Below are 20,083 nucleotides of genomic sequence, written 5' to 3' on the forward strand. Positions count from 1 at the left end.
TGTCGTGAGAATGGATGATGGCCGGATCCCAAAGGATCTCCTCTATGGAGAACTCGTGCAAGGAAAGCGCCCTACAGGTAGACCACAGCTGCGATACAAGGACATCTGCAAGAGGGATCTGAAGGCCTTAGGGATGGACCTCAACAAGTGGGAAACCCTGGCCTCTGAGCGGCCCGCTTGGAGGCAGGCTGTGCAGCATGGCCTTTCCCAGTTTGAAGAGACACTTTGCCAACAGTCTGAGGCTAAGAGGCAAAGAAGGAAGGCCCATAGCCAGGGAGACAGACCAGGGACAGACTGCACTTGCTCCCGGTGTGGAAGGGATTGTCACTCCCGGATTGGCCTTTTCAGCCACACTAGACGCTGTGCCAGAACCACCTTTCAGAGCGCGATACCATAGTCTTTCGAGACTGAAGGTTGCCAATACAATACTGATGACCTGAGAGGATGAGCCGGATTGTACGGGAGTAGGCGATCTCTAAGATAGCCTGGCCCAGAGCAGTATAGGGCTTTAAAGGTCAAAACCAGCACCTTGAATTGGGCCCGGAAACAAATGGGCAGCCAATGTAGTCCCCGGAGAAGCGGACTGACCGAGTCAAACTGCCTAGCTCCAGTGACCACACGGGCCGCCACATTCTTATATTCCACAATTAACTAACCTGATCCACGATTCACCAATCATATGTTAAAATCAAGTATCATGTCAGAATCTCAACAGTTGAGAACCACTGTTGAGGTGTGTCTCTTTATGATCAGCTTCATATACTTGGCCACCACCTCTGATAAACCTGCATCCACCCCCTAAGAATATATTGAGTTTTAACCAAGTCATTCCAGAACAAACGGGTGTCCAGACTTAGAATAACAAACAAAAAAACCAATGCAGCTCCTGAGGGTTTGGAAATGAGAAGGCATAAAAGAGACAGTGTTGGGAGGAAGACCTGGAGAGGAAAGGAGTCTTGTCATAATATGAGAATTCTTCTTTTCATCTTTGGTATATGATTTATACTCACCTCAGGGCAGGCTTCAGTTCTTCCAAGACAATCCCACATATGCTTGCAGGGGAAGAGACAATAATCCGGCAGGAGGATATTTCAGCTGACTTCATCCAGGCTCCTCCTCCATACCTGTCTCCTTTTTATCTGGTTCTGGGAAAGACTGAAAATTGAATTAGGTGTTGAAACTAATATAGAAGTTCTAATTCTTTGCTGGTGTTTAATATCTTCTTTGACATCTTTCAAAGTTGTTTTTATATGGAAGAATGGCTTGTCCCCAGCAATCAGATGAGCTCATATTTTTTGTGAATGGCAGGAAGGTAAGCATTTAAAAAAAAAACTTATTTGGGGTACTCCCTTTTTTAATCCGGAGAAACCAGGAAAACTTCTCATATATACAAAAAAGGTAGTGATGTAATATGGAGTTTATTCCTGAAGAGGGTCATTACAAATTGATAGTTTTTGAACATGTTTTCCCTGGAGTCTTTTGACATTTCAGAATATAGCTTCTTACTTGTTTTTTGCCTGCTTAATAGTCATATAGTTGATTATTCCAGGTTAAATAAAATCATACTGTTGTTTTTGTTATTTACTTAGGCTAAGATAGAAGAACAGGGCATTTTCTCTAGTGTTTGAATGCACAAATTCAATTAAAATGAATAGAAATGGAACATCCAGTTATGTCACATCCACATTAGTTGGAAAAAAAAAAAAAGCTCAGCTGTTGCAGAAATAATTTTGTCTGGTGTAATAACAGGTTGCCTTATTATGTTTATGAACAAAAAGAAAAAGAAAAGAAATAGAGTAGGAGTTTACTATGGTCATAAATGAATCAACAGTGCAAGCCTGAGTTTAACGGAATTTTACCAGGTAAGTGTGTATAGGACTGCAGCCCAAATCAGAGCAATGCAATAATGGAATTTTCAAGTAAATTTATCTACAGCTCTCCCATATTCTCCCATTTATCTGCCAGTTCTCCCATATCCTTCCACTCATAAAGCAAGCCAACTGGAAATTTCAAATACCTGTACTTGACTAACAGCCCAATTCTGAGCTGCCCGGGGCGCACGGTTGCAGCAGCGCTGAAAATGGCTTCTGCTGCACCCAAGGCAGCCGCTGGCGGCACCTCAAGAGAAGGGGACTTTCATCCCCTTCCCCTGGGTAAGCACAGTAACCCTACAATGGGGCTACTTGATTCACTGCCAACCCAAAGGTGGGTGGTGAATCAAGAGCCTCCATGTAAGGTGGCGAGCCCTACACAAAGGCTTTGGATCCAGTGGAGCTTCGCCCCCGCCTCCTTCCTTCTCCGCTCCCTCCCTCCCTGATCCCTCCCCTGGCATGCCTCCCCCCTCTCCCCGCCTCCCGCCTCCCCAACAACCCCCTGCCTGCCCTCCACCCGCCCTCCACTTTCCTCCCCCCTCCCCAGAATGCCTTCTTTCCGCCTCCCCTACACCCCAACTTACCTCTCTGCTGCTCAGTGGTGCGCGAGACCACTGAGCGGTGGAGTCAGGCATCTGCCTGGCAGTAGCCTGGCGCCGGCCAGCACTAAGCTACCACTGGCACTCGCAGGGCAGTATGACCCGCAAACGTGCCTTACGGCATGTTTGTGACAGTGCATGTCAGCACTGAGCTGACACACCGAGCCCAAGATTGGGCTCTAAGATTTAACATTTACCCTTCACAATGAAAGTAATTGGTAGAATGGTACATAGTACTTTTTTTGGTAAATAATTGTGATGAATAAGGTTCTTATGAACAAGGAATAAATTGAAATACAAAAAAAAAAAAAGCAATATGACATTTAAAAAAATTAACAACTTTTGTTAGCAGTCTGGTTTTATCTTCATCGAACAGTGGTGTCAAAGTGACAGAGAGATGTGGAAAAAAATGGACAAACCATTAATTTCAAAGTACTATGACTCCATACTGCTGTATTCCTTAACCTTTTCTGAACATACTAGTATAGAAGGCAGATCTAGGTCTGTGTGTTTTTGCCAGTGGTTATCAACAGTGATGGCATCAGGTTGCTGGTGGCCTGAGGAAAGAAACCTGCACTGGGGCCCCATTGGTGCCCCTGATGGCACACTGGATGCTACCTCCACCACCAGTAGGTAGGTTCAGGGATTGGTCTAACCAGGTGGACTCTGACTGGTGTGAGTCAATGCCCAGTCTAGCCAACCTCTGGTTTTGCACCTGGTTAGCCATTTTCAGTGTAGGTTTATCCGTTCAGAGCAGCTTCTTCACACATGCCTTATCATGCAGGCAAAATTGTGATTGCTTGTTTGCCAGAATGACATACTCATAATCTGAAAACCAAAGGAACCATGCAGGATCTCCACATTAGTATGTCATTAGGTCTACTTTTACACAGTGAGAATGCACAACTCCTGAGAAGGTGGTGACGACAAAATGTTTTGCTCCTTCTATCACATCCTTGTGATTAAAATCTGAAGCAATCGCATGGGATTTGTAGCTCAGTGTATTTCTGAGATGATGAACAGGCCTGCCACCATTCACCAGAAGTTCTGCTCTTGTTTTACACTACCTCTGCTAGGATGCTACATATGTTTTGAATGAGTGGAGGCTCTGTGTGAAGGGACCTTGTTTTCATTCACTGGTTTCCTGTTCCCTTCTAACACTCTGGTTGTATCACTGTACCATTATAGTATCTGTGGCATATAGTAGCTTCCACTTGCATTGCTCTACTTCCTGGTTACTCAACTCAACTGATTTCTCTGATGCCTGTGAAATCTCATGTGTTTGTAATGCTGAGTAAGAGCAATAGTAACTGAAGGAAAACATTGAAAGCATAACCAATCAGCTCGTGAAGATGCATTTTATCTTGAGACTCTCCTTTCTTTTCTGATGCAGATGACAGAGTGGTATCCTGACCCTGAAGAATTGCTGCTTAATTACCTAAGAAAGGGGCGTATCCTTTGATGCATTTTTGGGTGACTATTGATTCAAAATGAAAGTTTATATTAGTTACAAAAACAACATCATTTGTGAAAATAAAGCTTTTATTCATTTTTGGGAGCTGTCATACAAAGCTAGTTTAAATGTGCTGAGTTTTGCTTTGGTGCTTTTGTAGTAATGACAGAGGAGGACAGCTCTCTTGTACCTTTTAATCGTTAGTACAGAAGAGAGAATCCTGGCTGGTGCAGCTTTTCTCATCTTGCACAAGTTGCAACTGTCCTAAATTCCTTCTTCTAATCTGCTTAAAATATAGGAGCCTCAAGGCGCAATCCTATGGGCGAACTGCTACTCAAAATGTGCTTTATGGTCGTTGTGAAAGAAGACATGCCATAGAATGCAGCTAGGCTGCTGCTGCAAGCAGCAAGTGACCACAGTTGTCCACCAGTGGCCCCAGGAAAAGCCCTGACACAGAGTGTGGGTGTAACAGGGCAAGGAGGGGATGGAGAAGAGTGTATTGAAACCAGGAAGGGGTGGTCTCGGCAGCCCTGGCTCCACTGATATCCTATACTCCTTCCCAGCCTTGATTCTCCTTCCTAAGTCCACTCAGACTTGCGTCAGCAAAATCACTGGAGAAGGTCTGAGTAGTCCCATTTGAGCACTGTTCAAAAGTTCCATTACTTGGAGAGACCTCCAAGACTGTTCCCCCTGCAGGATGCAGAGTGTACTCAGGTGGCATGGCTGCATTGGCAGGGGGGGGGCAGATTAGATAGGATTGAACTGTTTATCTTGTCATCTTAATTTATATCTTGGATTTTGGGGTTTTATGATTGCAGTTGTACGCTAATTTACTTGAGAGTAAATCCCATTGAAATCTGTAGGTCTTCCTTCTGACTGAACAACAACAGGATTGCACTGTGTGGGGCCTAATTCAGGGCCCAATCCTATGCAACTTTCCAGAGTTTATGCAGCTGTAGTACAGCCCCATGGTAAGGGAACAAATATTCCTTTGCTTTGAGGAGTCCTCTGTGACTTCCTCCCCCACAGCAGGATGCAGCACACACCCTGTTGGCATGGCTGCAACAAAGTTGCAGAATTGGATAGGATTGGGCCCACATTTAAACAAAACCAATTATGGATCAGGTCTGTAGCTTCAGGAGGATTTTGACAGACTGAACCTGATACAATTATTTTGTTCTGCTGAAATAGATATATATACTCTCCTAATTTTTATTTTTATTTATTTTTAATTATTATTCTCCTGCTATCATTAATATTTATATTGTGCCATCACTGTTCATGGTGCATTATATGCCCCATGAGGCCTACAATCTAGGATCAAACAACAGAGGGGAGGGAATGAGATTTACCCCTGCTAATTGGGTAAGGCACTTTTTCAAGTGGGTGCTCCTTTTTTTAGCAGGGGGAGAGTAACTGGCCCACCTCACCCCAGCACTGTCTGTTCTAGTGGCTGTCTGCTGGTATTCCTTGGCATCTTTTTAGATTGTGAACCCTTTTGGGACAGGGAGCCATTTAGTTATTTGATTTTTCTCTGTAAACCGCTTTGTGAACTTTTAGTTGAAAAGTGGTATATAAATACTGTTAATAATAATAATCATAATCATAATAATAATCATAATCATCATCATCATCATCATCATCATCATAATAATAATAATAATGGGACTGAGACAAAATTAAACAGGATTAAAATTGAATATACAATTATTTCACTTTCACATGCTGCAACTTAGTTAAAGTCACAGTGTTGACAAATAACAAATGCAAACATTTTAGGAACTGTAAAATGACAAAATTTAGAAAATATTTTATTAAGGCTAGAAAACACCCTAGGATAAAAGCTACTGGGGTGTATTCCAAGGCATAGTTCTAAGATCTGAAGAACTTTGATGTAAGAGGGGAGGGGCAATTTTCACCCCCCCCCCATACTTCTGCAGCACCCTGTACACATACCCAGATCTGCTCTGGAGGTTTGTGAGATCCACTGGACTAGGATATGAGGTTACATAAAAGGTTGTACAGGGAAGAGGGATTTCCCAAAAATCACCCCTTGGGGGGGGGGGTGACACCACAAATGACCCAACATCGCTAACATCGCGAAGGCTAGGAGTAACATCATCATGCCAGACACAGTTGGATGTGGAATTTCCAGCGGAATGCAATGCAAAAAACCAGAGTGAAATATCTCCTTCCCATCAAAAGGTATGGCCAAAAAACAGGAAACCCAAAAATGCATGGAGCCCTATGGAAAGTGAAACCGAGCATATCACTCATTTACTTGCGAATAGGCGGACTTGCCTTAGTCCGTCGGAAAGGGCAGGATGAGAGGAATCCAATGACACCAGAATGGTTCCTGTTCAATGAAAGCAGCCCCCAAAAAATGCCCAAGAAGGAAGTCCCTCCATCCAAGCTGAGGAATGTATTGAGCCCTATGGAAAGCAAAAGGAAGCCACATGGTTGCGTTTACTCCTGAGTAGGCAAACATGCCTTGGTTCCTGGTCAAGTTGGGCACAGGGGAGTGCAAGGCTAGCTGCACGGTCCCAATCTGATGAAAGTGGGAGCTCCACTAATGCTCCAGAAGGCTTCCCCCCCCCCCCAAGAATAAAACTGAGGCTTCAGCTGTAAGGTGAATTTTTACTTGTTTTTAGACTTGCAAAGCTGGGTGAGTCCTGATAGTGATATGCTTACTCTTCCCCCCTCCAAGCCTGGATCCCCCACAATCTACCTAGTGACAAAAATTGTAGAAATTGTGGCTTTTAGGAATAATACCATCATGTTATATACCATTTTATGCAGAATTTCATCCATTGCTTGTGGGGAAATATTCACTGCATATATTTTCTGGCCATTATTATTATGCATTTCATCTCATGACTCTTATTATTTCTGTCTCACCTACCTCACAGGGTTGTTGTGAGGACAAAATAAGGAGAAGAACCATATACAAAACCCTAAGCTGCTTATAGGAAAGGTAGTATAAAAATGTGATTTAATAAATAAATAAATAAATAAAATTACATCGTATGGGGTGACAAAATTTTATGGGCCCTGGGTGTCAAATGACCTAGCTACGCTTCTGCCCCCTCCCCCTTGGACATATGGAACTTCTTCAGTTGGTTGAACTATACCTTACATTTGCTGAACTTCCAATCATTTACATGTATCTTTCTTGTTTAAAAATTTATTTTAGGAAACTGAAAAGCTGACAAAAATTAGCAAACAATGTTATTTGGACTGGGAAGCACCCTGCCTGTAAAGCTGTTACAGTTCATTACAGAAGTCAGTTTCTAAAAGAAGATTTACAACACATCACAACAACCGATTTACAACACAACAACAATTTACAGTGTCTACTCAGAAATAAGTTGCATTTAGTATAATGGGACATGTTCCCAGGTAAATGTGTATAAGATTGCAATCTTACAGTGCAATCTTATACCTGCTTACTCAGAACTAAATCCAACTGTTTTCAGTGAGGCTCACTCCCAAGAAAGTGTGCATCAGATTGCAGCTTTAAACAGTTTTAATAAGACAGGCCAGTTTTATTACTTCAGATAATGGATAGTGAACCAAGAAAAGAATGGCAGAGTACAAGTTAGCACAACTGAAGGTTTCAACACCCTTAGGCGTTACTGTATGACTGGGAATAGACCATAGAGAGTATTTTGCAATAAGAATGTCCTTGCTAACTACTGAAATCAAGAGATAATAGCGATGAAGTTTTTGAGTATTTCCCATGGCATTAGTTTTAAGTTGATGCAACTGAAAAACAAATATTTTTTTCTATTTACCCATGCCTCTACCCACTTCTCTTTTACTCCTTTGTGTAAATTTCTAGATTGTGTGTCCTTTGGGCAAGGAGCTATCTTTTCACAACGTAAAATGCCATTATGCAGGGGATGGACAGAGTGGATAGAGAGATGCTCTTTACACCCTCACATAACACCAGAACCAGGGGACATCCACTAAAATTGAGTGTTGGGAGAGTTAGAACAGACAAAAGAAAATATTTATTTACTCAGCGTGTGGTTGGTCTGTGGAAGTCCTTGTCACAGGATGTGCTGATGGCATCTGGCCTGGATGCCTTTAAAAGGGGATTGGACAAGTTTCTGGAGGAAAAATCTATTACGGGTTACAGGCCATGATATGTATGTGCAACCTCCTGATTTTAGAAATGGGCTATGTCAGAATGCCAGTGCAAGGGAGGGCACCAGGATGAGGTCTCTTGTTATCTGGTGTGCTCCCTGGGGCATTTGGTGGGCCACTGTGAGATACAGGAAGCTGGACTAGATGGGCCTATGGCCTGATCCAGTGGGGCTGTTCTTATGTTCTTATGCCGTGAACATTGATGCTGTTATATAAATGCAAACAATACAAACAATAATATAAGGTTTATATTGGTAGTTCCCTCTTGGTTTCTCAAAAAAAAGATTAAGGGCCCAATCCTATCCAACTTTCCAGCACCGGTGCAACCACAATGCAGCCCCAGGGTAAGGTAACAAATGCTCCCATTCCTTGAGGAGGCCACTGTGACTGCACCCCAAACACAGGAAGCAGTGCATACCCCATTGGCACAGCAGCACCGGCACTGGAAAATTGGATAGGATTGAACTCTAAGGGTGCAATCCTAACCAACTCTCCAGCACCGAGGTAAGGGGAATGCAACTCCAAGGTAAGGATTGTGACTGTCCCCCAACTGCAAGATGCAGCACATGCCCCACTGGCACAGCTATGCCAGTGCTGGAAAGTTGGTGAAGACTGCACCCTAAGCCATTCTTATACTGCCAAGACTTAGGAGAACAGATCTGTGGCTTTCAATTGTTTTTATGTATCTCATTTTAGGAATTATGCCTTAAATATTTGTATTTTGCTATTTGTATTTGCTATTTGTGTCGTGCTTTTGTATGAATTTTATTATTGTGAGCCACCTTGTGGATAAAAAGGTGAGATGAGTGAATAACTACAACATCACAGCTAGAGCAAAAGATCATAATTCCAAACAATAAAATAACTTTAGGCAGCTCAAGCATCACAGATGATCTGCAAATATGAATTTTAGCAGGAAACGCAACCGAACAAAATCTAGTCTACTTAAGATGTTCAAATAGAAATATTCACTCTGTGATGGCAGGGGTGCCCAAACCCTGGCCCCACTTGCGGCCCTCGAGGCCTCTCAATGCGGCCCTCAGAGAGCCCCCAGTCTCCAATAAGCCTCTGGTCCTCTGGAGATTTGTTGGAGCCCGCACTGGCCCGACGCAACTGCTTTCAGGATGAGGGCGACTGTTTGACCTCTCGCGTGAGCTGTGGGATGAGGGCTCCCTCCACTACTTGCTATTTCATGTCTGTGATGCAGTAGTGGCAGCAAAGGAAAGGCCAGCCTTGCTTTGTGCAAGGCCTTTTATAGGCCTTGAGCTACTGCAAGACCTTCATTCATTCATATAAGTTCATCTTTAATATATTTATTTATGTAAACTTATGTAAATTTATTCAAATTTTAAATGTAAATTAATTCTTTTTTCCCCAGACTCAGTGTCAGAGAGATGATGTGGCCCTCCTGCCAAAAACTTTGGACACCCCAATCTATAGACATGTGAAGTGCCTCCCTGAATTTAGCTACTAACTAGTAACAAGCCTTTGCTTTATTTTCCTCTTTTCTTGTTTTTCCTCTCAGTGGGGAAAAATGATACAAAGGATTTCTGATTTTTTTTTTTTAAATATTCAACAAGAAATATTGTTTGTTTTCCTTAACAATATGTTGTGTGAGTCCGCCTTACAGGAACTAAGTATGGCTGTGGAATAGGAGGATGTGGAGCCTGCACTGTGATGATATCTACATACAACCCAGATACTAAGGAGATACGGTATCCTTAAGAAAGGGAAAGATATTGGGCATATCTAGTAGACTATCTAAATTATCTACAACTTTACGTCATTTTTATATGCGTTAGGTGATGCCACTTTCACCCAAAATATCCTGGAAATTGTAGTTTGGTGCTTAAGTGCTACTAATTCTCTCTCAAAGACAAAATGGCTCACTCACTCTTTGGATGCACTTTTCCTTAGTATTGAGCCATTTCAAACCTGACAATAGTACTGACCTCCTTATAGAGTGCTGGCAATTGTGGGTGATGAGGGCAAGATCTTGAGGCTGTGGGAGCCTCTGTAGTTATAAATTAATGGGGAGGGGAGCTGTATGAATACCAGGTTTCTTTTCAGAGCATCAAGGACTGGTTGAAGGTATATTGCTGCCCTAAACAAAATTAATGTTCCTTCTTCATCCTATCGTGTTGTCTCTATATGTGAGGGCAAGTTTTAACCCTCCTCAGTGCTTTTCCTGATTGTAGCTGTTTTCTCCCAATTTTTAACTGTATGAATAAAGGGCTTCAATTTGGAAAATTACGGGTGGCAGCCCACACTTGCCTGTCTGGGCCCAGACCCAAGGTGCTGGTCAGTGGTGGTGGGTGACAACTGTGTTCTTCTCAGTGAGTTTTCCAAGGTAGCTAGTGTCTTTTACATTCTGGTAGCCGAGGGTACATCCTGTACACTCTCTTAGATTGGGTTTGACCTAAGGGCATGCAAGCAGAGCTGAAGCTGACTTTGGCAAACACCATACTCTGGAATCCGAATTCTCCTTAACCTTTCAAAGGCATTACCCAGCCAACTCCTGTCTGCTTCCATTGTGCTCATTGTATGGTGCTGCAGTAACCACCGTGGAAGGAGTGGGAAGCACGAAAACCAAGCTGAATCCCATTCAGGTGAGAGTAAAAGATATGGAATGACCATCTGGGAGGCTGCCACTGGGTCTGGTCCAGAAATGTAACTAGTGAAACTTGATATGAAAATGAAATGATGGGAAAAGTTGCCCCTGCTCAATTTCTGTATGGCAGGCTGCTGCCAAAATTCCCAGGATCAGGGCCAGAAAAATAAAATTGATACATAGGAATCAAGTGATATGCACCAAAGGCTTGTGCAAGTGTTGTGCCTTTTTGACATTTTAAATTGTGCCCCAGATTTAGCACACAACAGCATCAGTGTTCAGTGTTCATCACCAAATATCCCAGGAAAAAGACAAACGTTAAAGTTCACAATTCTCTGGTCTCTGCCACTGTTTCCCAAACTGTGGGTTGCAACCTGATTGTTAATGAGTCCTGAAACTGACAAGCTGATAGCAGACAGAAAAATGTATTGAGCCCTATGGAAAGTTAAACTGAGCCACCCATGCATGTTTACTTGAAAGTAGGTGACTGTGCCTCAGACTACTTTGGAGGAATTTTTGGAGGCTGAGAGGAATACAGTGCAACCAGAATGGTCCTGAACCGATGAACACAGGCCCCAAAAAACACTTCAGAAGGAAGTCCTTTCCTCCAAGCCAACAAGAAAAATGTATTGAGCTCTAGGAAAGCAAAACTGAGCCGAACATGCATGTTTACTCAGTCTCCATTTTGGGTCCAACAAAGAAGATAGGCCCAAGATAGGTCCAAAGCAGGAGGTAGCATTTCTGAATGGCCCCTCAGTTGAGATGTGTTTCAAGAGACGAGTTTGTTTTTGTTCCAGCAAAGACTTGCAGAATGCCATGGTTCCCAGTGCGGCTTTTGCACTCCTGGAATGGTCATGTCTATGTATTCGCTGCTTAGGAATCGCCCTGAACCCACCATGGAGCAGATATCGGCAGCTCTGGATGGTAGGCTGATTTTCTCCAAAAATTTTCTTAGAACTTCATAGCAATGGTATATACAGTACAAAGAATGGGTGGGGCCTATCTGTGAGCAGAGTTTCTTGAATGTTCCTTCAGTCATCTTCAGTTCCTCTGTCGCCTTGTGGGTTGCATTTTCTGGTAGCTGTCACTTTACAGCAGGGGTCTCCAAACCCTAGCCCAGGGGCCAGATGCGGTCTGTGGAGAGCCTGTATCTGGCCTGCAGCCAGCCTCTGTTCCTCTGAGAGCCTGGTCAGCTGACCTAGCTGACCAAACACAACCAGAATTATGCTTGTGGGGTGGGGGAATGGGGGTCCATTTAAGTGTGTGCTTTATAACTTGGGCTGTGTTGGTGCTTGGAGAAATCCTGGACATTCGAGCCCATTCATTCATTCATTCATCTAAATTCCATCTCTAATGTATTTATTTAAATTTTATATTTAATTTTTTCCCCTCGACACTGTGCCAGATATTTGATATGGCCCTTTGGCCAAAAACTTTAGAGGCCCCTGCTTTACAGGAACATAGGAGGCTAAGGGCCTAATCCCATCCAATTTTCCAGTGCTGTTGCAACCATGCCAATGGGACATGCACTGCATCCTGTGGTGGGAAGGCAGTTAGAGAGGGCTCCTCAAAGTAAGGGAGCATTTGTTCCCTTAGCTCGGGGCTGCAATGTGGCTGCACCAGTGTTGGAAAGTGGGATAGGATTGGGCCCTAAGACTCTCCTTGGTGTGTATGCATTGAATGGGAGATTGCTTTGGAGTTTGCAGATGCAGTGGGCAAGTACTGGCCTTGGATGAACCTGCCTGTAATTCCATCATCTCTCACTGTGAAAGAAATAAGGAACAGTAATGGATGCAATGGCCACTCCTGTATTACTTCTTTACTTTTGTATATTCTTGTTCATCTATGTTGTTGTATCAACTAAAACTAGACAACATACTTTTTTAGAAGTTAAAAGTCTTTAAAAAAACACAAAAATGCCCAACACACACATATACACACAGAGAGAGAATTGTATGCATTCTTACTTTGGGAGTATGTCCCATTGAGCACAGTGTTCAAGACTAAGTAAATGTTCAAGATTTTGTTGCTTGAGTTTGGAATATGTTGAATCCAAACATTCATACCCTTCTAACTTCCACCAAAAAAATCATGCCAACATGAGTTAACAGTCAAATTTATACAGTATTCATAGAGGCATTTTTTCCCCTGCTTATTAAAAAGTCAGATGGAGATATAAAGATGAAACTAGCTCATCATCTAAATTTTGGGACTGTTCATTCTAAGGTTGAATAGTCCAGTTCTGATAATTTAGAAGATAGTAGTTCTCCAGTGATGCCATGGCAGGGTCAATCCTTGCAAGTGTGAAGTTCCTCTTCTCAGTCAGGCAGGTCAGCTGATCAAGTCTTCGTGAGGGGAGGGGCTCTCAGAATTCCCAGACTGGCCTTGCCTCCGAAGGCAAATAAATGTTTATCTCCGTGTTCTCATGTATTTGATCACTTCTTGCAGGTAATTTGTGCCGTTGCACGGGGTACAGGCCTATAATCGACAGCTTCAGTGCTTTTTCTCCGGTAAGCTACATTAATGAATATATCACTATTCTTTATCTAATTCATGAACACTTGACAATGTGCAAGTAGGATCACATTTGCAAATATGATTATCACCCGTCCCTAAGGGTAGCGTGTATCTGAAAATAGAAATAAAAATGTGCTACAATGGCAGAAAATGGTTGCAACGGTGCATATTTTGTCTTAAAAAGCAAAATTCTGCCCCTTCATGAAAACCAGAATTCTTTTAAAAATGGGGTGCTCAGTGAAAAACCTTGCTCTCTATGCATGAAATCTGGACTTTTGGATCAATCAGGCATTCTGTTGCATGTTGAATGCTTTGATCCTAACATTTTTGAATATCAGGTTGAGATATATTTTGAATATCAGGTTGAGAAAGGTGCATAGTTTGAAATACTGATGGCAGCTAGAATCCAGCTGATCTAGATGTAGCTCCCCATACTTCCCTATCACTATGGGAGCACTGTGCTTGGCTGTGTCCAGTCCAGGCTTGGTGCAGCTGCCTCATTTGGGATAGGAGAGGGGCTGTAGTTAAGTTACTGTGAAGGGGACTGAGCCTTTAGCCTAGAAGTCTTGGGCTGTGGATGGAGAATGTTCTAGCAGGCTGCATCTTCTCTTGAGACTAAAACAAGGGACAGTGATCCATGCATGACAAAACAGTTTTCTTCTTATCCAAGCTACACAATCTTGGTTGAACAGAGAGCATGGACATTGTTTGAAAAATGTTGTGTGTGCCTGTTCCTCTGCTAGAGGCCTGTGTAGGAGCTAAAGAAACAGTCATCATGGTTTAGAAAGTGAATAGATAGTAAGTATCATAAACTGCATATGATTTTCTTGCCCTGTATTAGTGTGTAGGATGATTGATTTGTCTGATCATGTGAGGTTTTGCTCTTTGTATTTTCTTCTGATGTAACATTTTGCAATAAGGACTGTTCAAATCTATGGAAAACTCTTAAACCTGAATAAGGTTTTGATGATAAGCAGGAGAATAGGCAAATGTACTTTTGAAAACCCCAACAGATTTCTGTGAAGCGGCAACAACAGCATTGCATTGTTTATTTTAGGAATGCTGTCCGCTTGCAGGCAGTGGGAAATGTTGCTTGGATAAAGGAGGAGAAGATGAGGAGGAGAAAGAAGGTGAAAGAGAAGAGCCATCGTTGTGTTCTAAGAAGGGAAACCGGGTGAGCTACTCCTCTGTCATTCCATATTTCTAATGAATGATCATTTGTAACCTTTTGCAAGTGCCAGTGACCTGATAGTGTCGACCATGAGCCCTCAGGACTAGTGACAGTGCCCGTTGCAGCATCATGAGGCAGGCATGGGGGTGCTGCAGAGGCCTGGGGCAGGATTATACCCCAGGGCCACAGCAATCTGGCACTTTTATTGCTCCTATCTGGTGGGATGTTGCTACAAACTAGGAGAAATGGATTGATTTACAGCTGCACTCAGTTGCACTCAGCTTGTCTAATATACTACCTAACCCTATCTAATTCACCAGGTGGCACCAACATGGCATCCACTGTATCCCGCAGGGGAGTTTTAGCAGGTTAAGGCTTCCTCAGGGGAAGGGAGCATTTGTTTTCCTCCCCCAGCGTAAGCCCCAGCTGCCACAATGGGTCAACTTGGACTTGGGCCAGCGATAATGGTGGTGCAAATCCATGTTGAATAGTGAAGGCAAATCAGGCCTGGGAAGGGAGTTTGGATTTGGAATGCATTACTGTTGCCAAAGCCGCCCCTTCCCAGGCTCGCTCGATCTTCCTTCCAGTTCTGCCCTTCCCCCGCCACCCAGCACAGCACTTACTTCCCTTGGTGTGGTTGGGAGGGGATGCAGTGCCAGTGGTATGGCACAGACCACTTCCCACTGGCGCCACTTCCTCTCTGGGTGTTGAAAAGCACTTTACAGCACTTTTACAACATCCAGAGCTGCTGCAGTGGTTGCTGCACCAGCCCTCGCCTTCAGTAGGATTGGGCAGCCCATCTAGAACATATTTAGGCATGTCCCTGGAAAAGCTACTGTTATATGTGGAATTTAGCATGTATCAGCAACATATGGAGTTCTGGAAGTTTATGGTATCTGCACATCAGTACAGACTTAATGGCAACTACATAGACTTTTACAATAGGCTAAAAGTGCTCAATGAACTGACTCCAAGGTATGAATGCTGCTGGGCCATTCCAAAGAATAAGCTGCATTCAGCAAAAAGCTAAAAGTACATTTTATCTGAAAACCACATCTGCTTGAAGGGAGGGAGGGAAGGAGGGAGGGAGGGAGGTCAGACGGACGGACGCGTCTCTAGGAGAGTCACCTGTGCATGCATCTGTACATCTGGATGGACAATGGTCACTCTTGGAATACAGATGCTGCTTTTCCACTTTCCAGAGTATTAAGCATGAATTTCTTCCCCACAGATGTGTTCAGGTCTATGCAAGCCGGAAGAATTCCAGCCCAAGGACCCAACCCAAGATTATATATTTCCTCCTGAACTAATGGTAGGAAAGAAACCTGTTACCTGTGCTTATTGTAATGGTTCTTTAAAAGACTAGCAACAAAAAAGAGAGAGAGAGATGACACCACATAGCATATTCATTTGGGGAGGGCGTGGATAGAATTCCTTGTTACTCTGACAAAAAATTTTGTCCTTATCTTAAGACTTTTAGTTAATATAAATGCAGACAGATGGTTGAACTTCCAGAGAGAGATCAGCAGACAGGATGGATTCCTGCCCATTCCTCTCTAAAAATACCCTGCCTTTCCCATCTCAGAGAATTGGGCAGGGTGTGGGATACTTGAAAGTGAGAATGCACAGATTGAGGAATGTTTGAATATCCCATCTTACTGACTGATTCTACCCAGAAAATACTTCCCAGGCAATAGCGTTTTGAGAGCATAACAGCGTTGAATATCCATATCTACCTCAACACATGCAATTCCACTCTGTGTTCCTGTTTTGCTGCTATCTTCCTACCTTGACCTCTTAACCAGAACATTTATTTATTTATCACATTTTTGTACCAACCTTCCTTGAAGTAGCTCAGGATGGTGTACATATTTCCTCCCCTCTTTTTGTCCTCACAACAACCCTGTAAGGTAGGTTGAGGCAGGGTGTTGTAGTGGTTTGGGAGGTGGACCTAGACCTGGAAGATCCATGTTCGAATCCCCCCTCAGCCACAAAACCTCCTGGGTGACCTTGGGCCTGTCACTTTCTCTCAGCCTCACCTACCTCACCTACCTCACCTTGTTGTGAGGACAAAAGGAGGGGAGCAGCTGTGTACACCGCCCTGAGCTCTTTGGAGAGAGGAAGGGCGGTATAAAAATGTGAAAAATAAAAATAAATAATAAAATAAGCCAAGAGATAGTGACGTTTCCAAGGTCTCTCAGGAAGCTTCATGGCTGAGCAGGAATTTGAACCTGGATCTTACATGTTTAAGTCCAACTCCCAAGCCACCACTAAACCATCCTGCAGATGGTTCAAACACAGAACCATCCTGCAGATCCTCAAACACAGAAATGTAGGGCTTCCAGTGTTATTTACTGGGACCGTGTGGACACAGGACCTCCTTTAATCACATGGCCCCTCTAAATTAGTGGTCTTCAACCTGAGGGTCATGACCTCAATGGGTAGCAGAGCCTCATTTGGGGGGTTGCGGCAACCTTTCAAAGCCTGTGCAAGAGAGGGCATGGATCAAATCCAATAGCGGTACTGCCTGATCAAAACCAAGTTCTTGGTATAATCCTGCACAGTCTCTTCTCACTGTCTTGCCCTGCAGCTCTTAAGGCTGGCCCTGCTCAGGCTGCTACCTCATAGGGTTGTGAAGACACAAAAGGTAGAGGGAAATGGGGTGGGGGTGGGTCTCGGGAAGTTGATTGGGTCTTGAGAAGGGGATCAGCAATAGGTCCCTAGTATCGACCTGTATGTAGGTTGGGTGGATGGGAAATTGCAACTGCTGTTGAGCTGGAGGTTTGTTGGAGGGTCTGATGTATTGTTCCTTCACAGAGAATGGCTATGGAGGATCAAGGAAGAACTCTGGTTTTCAAAGGAGAGAGGACTACATGGATTTCTCCTGCGTCACTACAAGAACTTCTTAACCTGAAGGCCAACTACCCCAATGCACCTCTTGTTGTTGGAAATACAAGCGTAGGTGTGTAAAGCTCTGCTGTGACTGAGCTCAGTATACAGCAGTCTCTCTACAGCCGATGAAAGCTGTAGGTGAAAAGAAGTTCTCAGCTGGGTCCCAACACTTATAAATAGTGTATGTTACATGTACACACACACCTTGGCAAGTGGCCCTGATTCATTAATTCCACTGGAAGCCTGACAAAGCAGTCATCAGTTGTTCATTTGTCATACAAAACACCTTAGACTAACTTCAATTAAAGCCAGAACCACTCTTTCAGTGAAATGAAGTGGTAAAGTCCTGATGTGCATTAAAATGGACTGTACCACTTCAGACAGCAAATATGGAATATTTTGAATGCTCTTTTACACTTTAAAAAACAACAACCAAGCAACCTCCCTATTAACAGAAATCTAACACACTGGGGAAAAGTCAATAGGCCAGTCCTCTCCTGCTGTGCTTGTTTTCAACCTGGTGGGGAAGTATTACAAAGGGAGAGTATCAAAAATATGACTATTCGATTTGAGGCATAACTAGACATGACAGCAGATTGCATTGTTAAATGGATTATTTGGGCAGCTCAGTCTTGTGAAATACTGCTGTAAGTCCTGGTATGGCATTGCTAAAGGCACACAGTTGTTGTGTGCTACAGGACTGCTGGTGTAAATGGCTGGAGGCCCTGAGCGCACACCAAGAGTCCATGCTAGAGCAGGTAAGGTGGCAGTGGGGGCAGTTGTAGGCAGTTTGTGGAAAGAGCAGAGTGGACAGAAAGCGGTTTGAGGGTGCGAGGGGGTGGATTTGGTCGTCAGTCGTGCAACCAGTATCCTATCCCCGCTCCCAACCCAATATCACTACTGAGGCTCCTTGGACCCATGCCAGCTATACAGCTGGCATAGCTCCAAGGAGACCCATTGGTGACCAGGTGGCTTATGGGGAGGCAAGCAAAAAACATTTTTACATATCTCTCTGAGGCTCTTTGGTTGCTCCACCCATAGAGAGCATGTGCTCTGGTGGTGCTGTTGCATTGTGTAGACTGGAGGGGGATAGGACTGGAGCAACAGGTGTGCAAAATTTATATAATCATGCTAGCAGTTCTAAAAATCAATGATATCTAGACGTGGCTGCTGCAGACCCACATCTCCAAGTGAAGCAGGCAGATGCTGGTGGGGTAGCTGGGGAGAAAGCAGTGGCAAAAGAATGGTTTGACACCCTCTGCCTGCTGCTTTTCCACCTGAAATCCCTGCTAGCCCCAATTTTAGAGCTCTTCAGTGAGACCACATATGAAGATTCTTTTCTGCTGTCCTGAATCTAGTTCTGCTCTAACCTTTCTGATGTTTCATTCTGATTTTGTCCCCTTTAGGACTCGATATTAAAATTTTGGGTGCTTATTATCCAGTTTTCCTTTATCCCGCAAGGGTTCCAGAGCTGCATATTGCCTCCATTGGAGACCGTGGTAAGTCTCTTGAATGTACCCAAGAGGCAAAAGGTTGTCTTGACTAAATCCTGGTGAAACTAATGGAACATGTTTGTTGTGACTTAATTTGGCTTCAGCAGTCTTAGGGCCCAATCCTATCCAATTTTCCAACACCAGTGCAGTCGCAATGCTGCCCCAAGGTAACAGAACAAATGTTCCCATACCTTAAGGAGGCCTCTGTGACTGCCCCACCACAAGATGCAGTGCATGCCCCATTGGCACAGATGCACTGGCACTGGAAAATTGGATAGGATTGGGCTGCCAGTCAGAACTAACTTTAGCGAGACCGAGGCCCTTGTGGGTAGGTAATTGTAATACAGTAGAACCTCCAAAGTTGACCACCTCTCTATAATGACCACCTCCTTAAGTTGACTTAATTTTCACAGTATGGACAGACACTGCATATACATTATGGGAGACCAACCTCTCTATATTGACCACCTCCGTAAGTTGTATCTTGACCACATCAACCATTGCACGGAGTATTAATTTACCCTCAGTAAGTTGCCCACTGAACGCAATACTGTGGGCCTGTGTTTTGTCTGGTTTGTCCCAACTTGGAAAAGCAAGACGCCACGCAACAAACCCTCCCCTACGCCTGCTAGCATGTGTACGAAAGGGTTTTTATAGGTGGACACACTGCACATAGCCAGTTAGTGAATCTGAGGAGATCCAGTGAAGGCCAGGCAGCCTAAGTAAAAAAGTGGTTTTTTTGTTTGTTTTTAGCTGTTGGGGCTATGTAACATGCTACATACAGTAACATGTGGACTGGCAAGGGATAGCATTGGTCTGCCTGTCTGCTATGAAACCAAGTATTTTTTTTAACTTACAATTTTTTTTTAAGCTTATGAATTTTTAGGGGTTTTTTAAAACACTGATTGTGGGTTGTTTATTCTCTGTCTCTTGATATAGATGATATAACTAGTAAGCATCACTAGAGGATCAATTCTCATTGATATTTGCAATAAAACGTTTTAAAAATCCAATCTAAATAATAACTTGGCCTTGCATTTGTTGTCCTGAGAGCTAAACACGATAATATTTAAATGCCTTTTTGCCTGTATGTTGACCACCTCCCTATGTTGACCAATTTCCTCCAGTCCCTTGAGTGATCAACTTAAAGAGGTTCTACTGTAATTGTATGCTGGTTTTTCAACAAAAACATTGCCTACAAAATCTAAGCCTCTTGTGGTGAGGCCACACTGGTGGTGCACCAACACTAGTGCCTCGAGGGCTATATGCCCAACCTGTCCTGGCAAAGCAACACTGATGCAGCCCTCAGTAAATGCCCAGCATCCAT

General features: G+C 43.6%; 1 protein-coding gene across 1 annotated transcript in view; it reads left to right on the plus strand.

Annotated features, from left to right (window-relative positions):
- Positions 1 to 1,258: 1,258 nt before the first annotated feature.
- The window catches only part of LOC136659095 (aldehyde oxidase 3-like), an 80,740-nt gene continuing 61,915 nt past the window's right edge, over positions 1,259 to 20,083 (plus strand). The window contains exons 1-10 of the mRNA XM_066636154.1: positions 1,259 to 1,312; positions 3,864 to 3,921; positions 9,691 to 9,787; positions 10,573 to 10,681; positions 11,481 to 11,607; positions 13,132 to 13,193; positions 14,258 to 14,374; positions 15,603 to 15,683; positions 17,189 to 17,333; positions 18,670 to 18,762. Coding sequence (XP_066492251.1) covers positions 1,259 to 1,312; positions 3,864 to 3,921; positions 9,691 to 9,787; positions 10,573 to 10,681; positions 11,481 to 11,607; positions 13,132 to 13,193; positions 14,258 to 14,374; positions 15,603 to 15,683; positions 17,189 to 17,333; positions 18,670 to 18,762 — 943 coding nt within the window. The remainder of the gene's footprint in view (positions 1,313 to 3,863; positions 3,922 to 9,690; positions 9,788 to 10,572; positions 10,682 to 11,480; positions 11,608 to 13,131; positions 13,194 to 14,257; positions 14,375 to 15,602; positions 15,684 to 17,188; positions 17,334 to 18,669; positions 18,763 to 20,083) is intronic.

The sequence above is a fragment of the Tiliqua scincoides genome, chromosome 1 (genome assembly GCF_035046505.1).
Source record: "Tiliqua scincoides isolate rTilSci1 chromosome 1, rTilSci1.hap2, whole genome shotgun sequence".
Lineage (NCBI taxonomy): Eukaryota > Metazoa > Chordata > Lepidosauria > Squamata > Scincidae > Tiliqua > Tiliqua scincoides.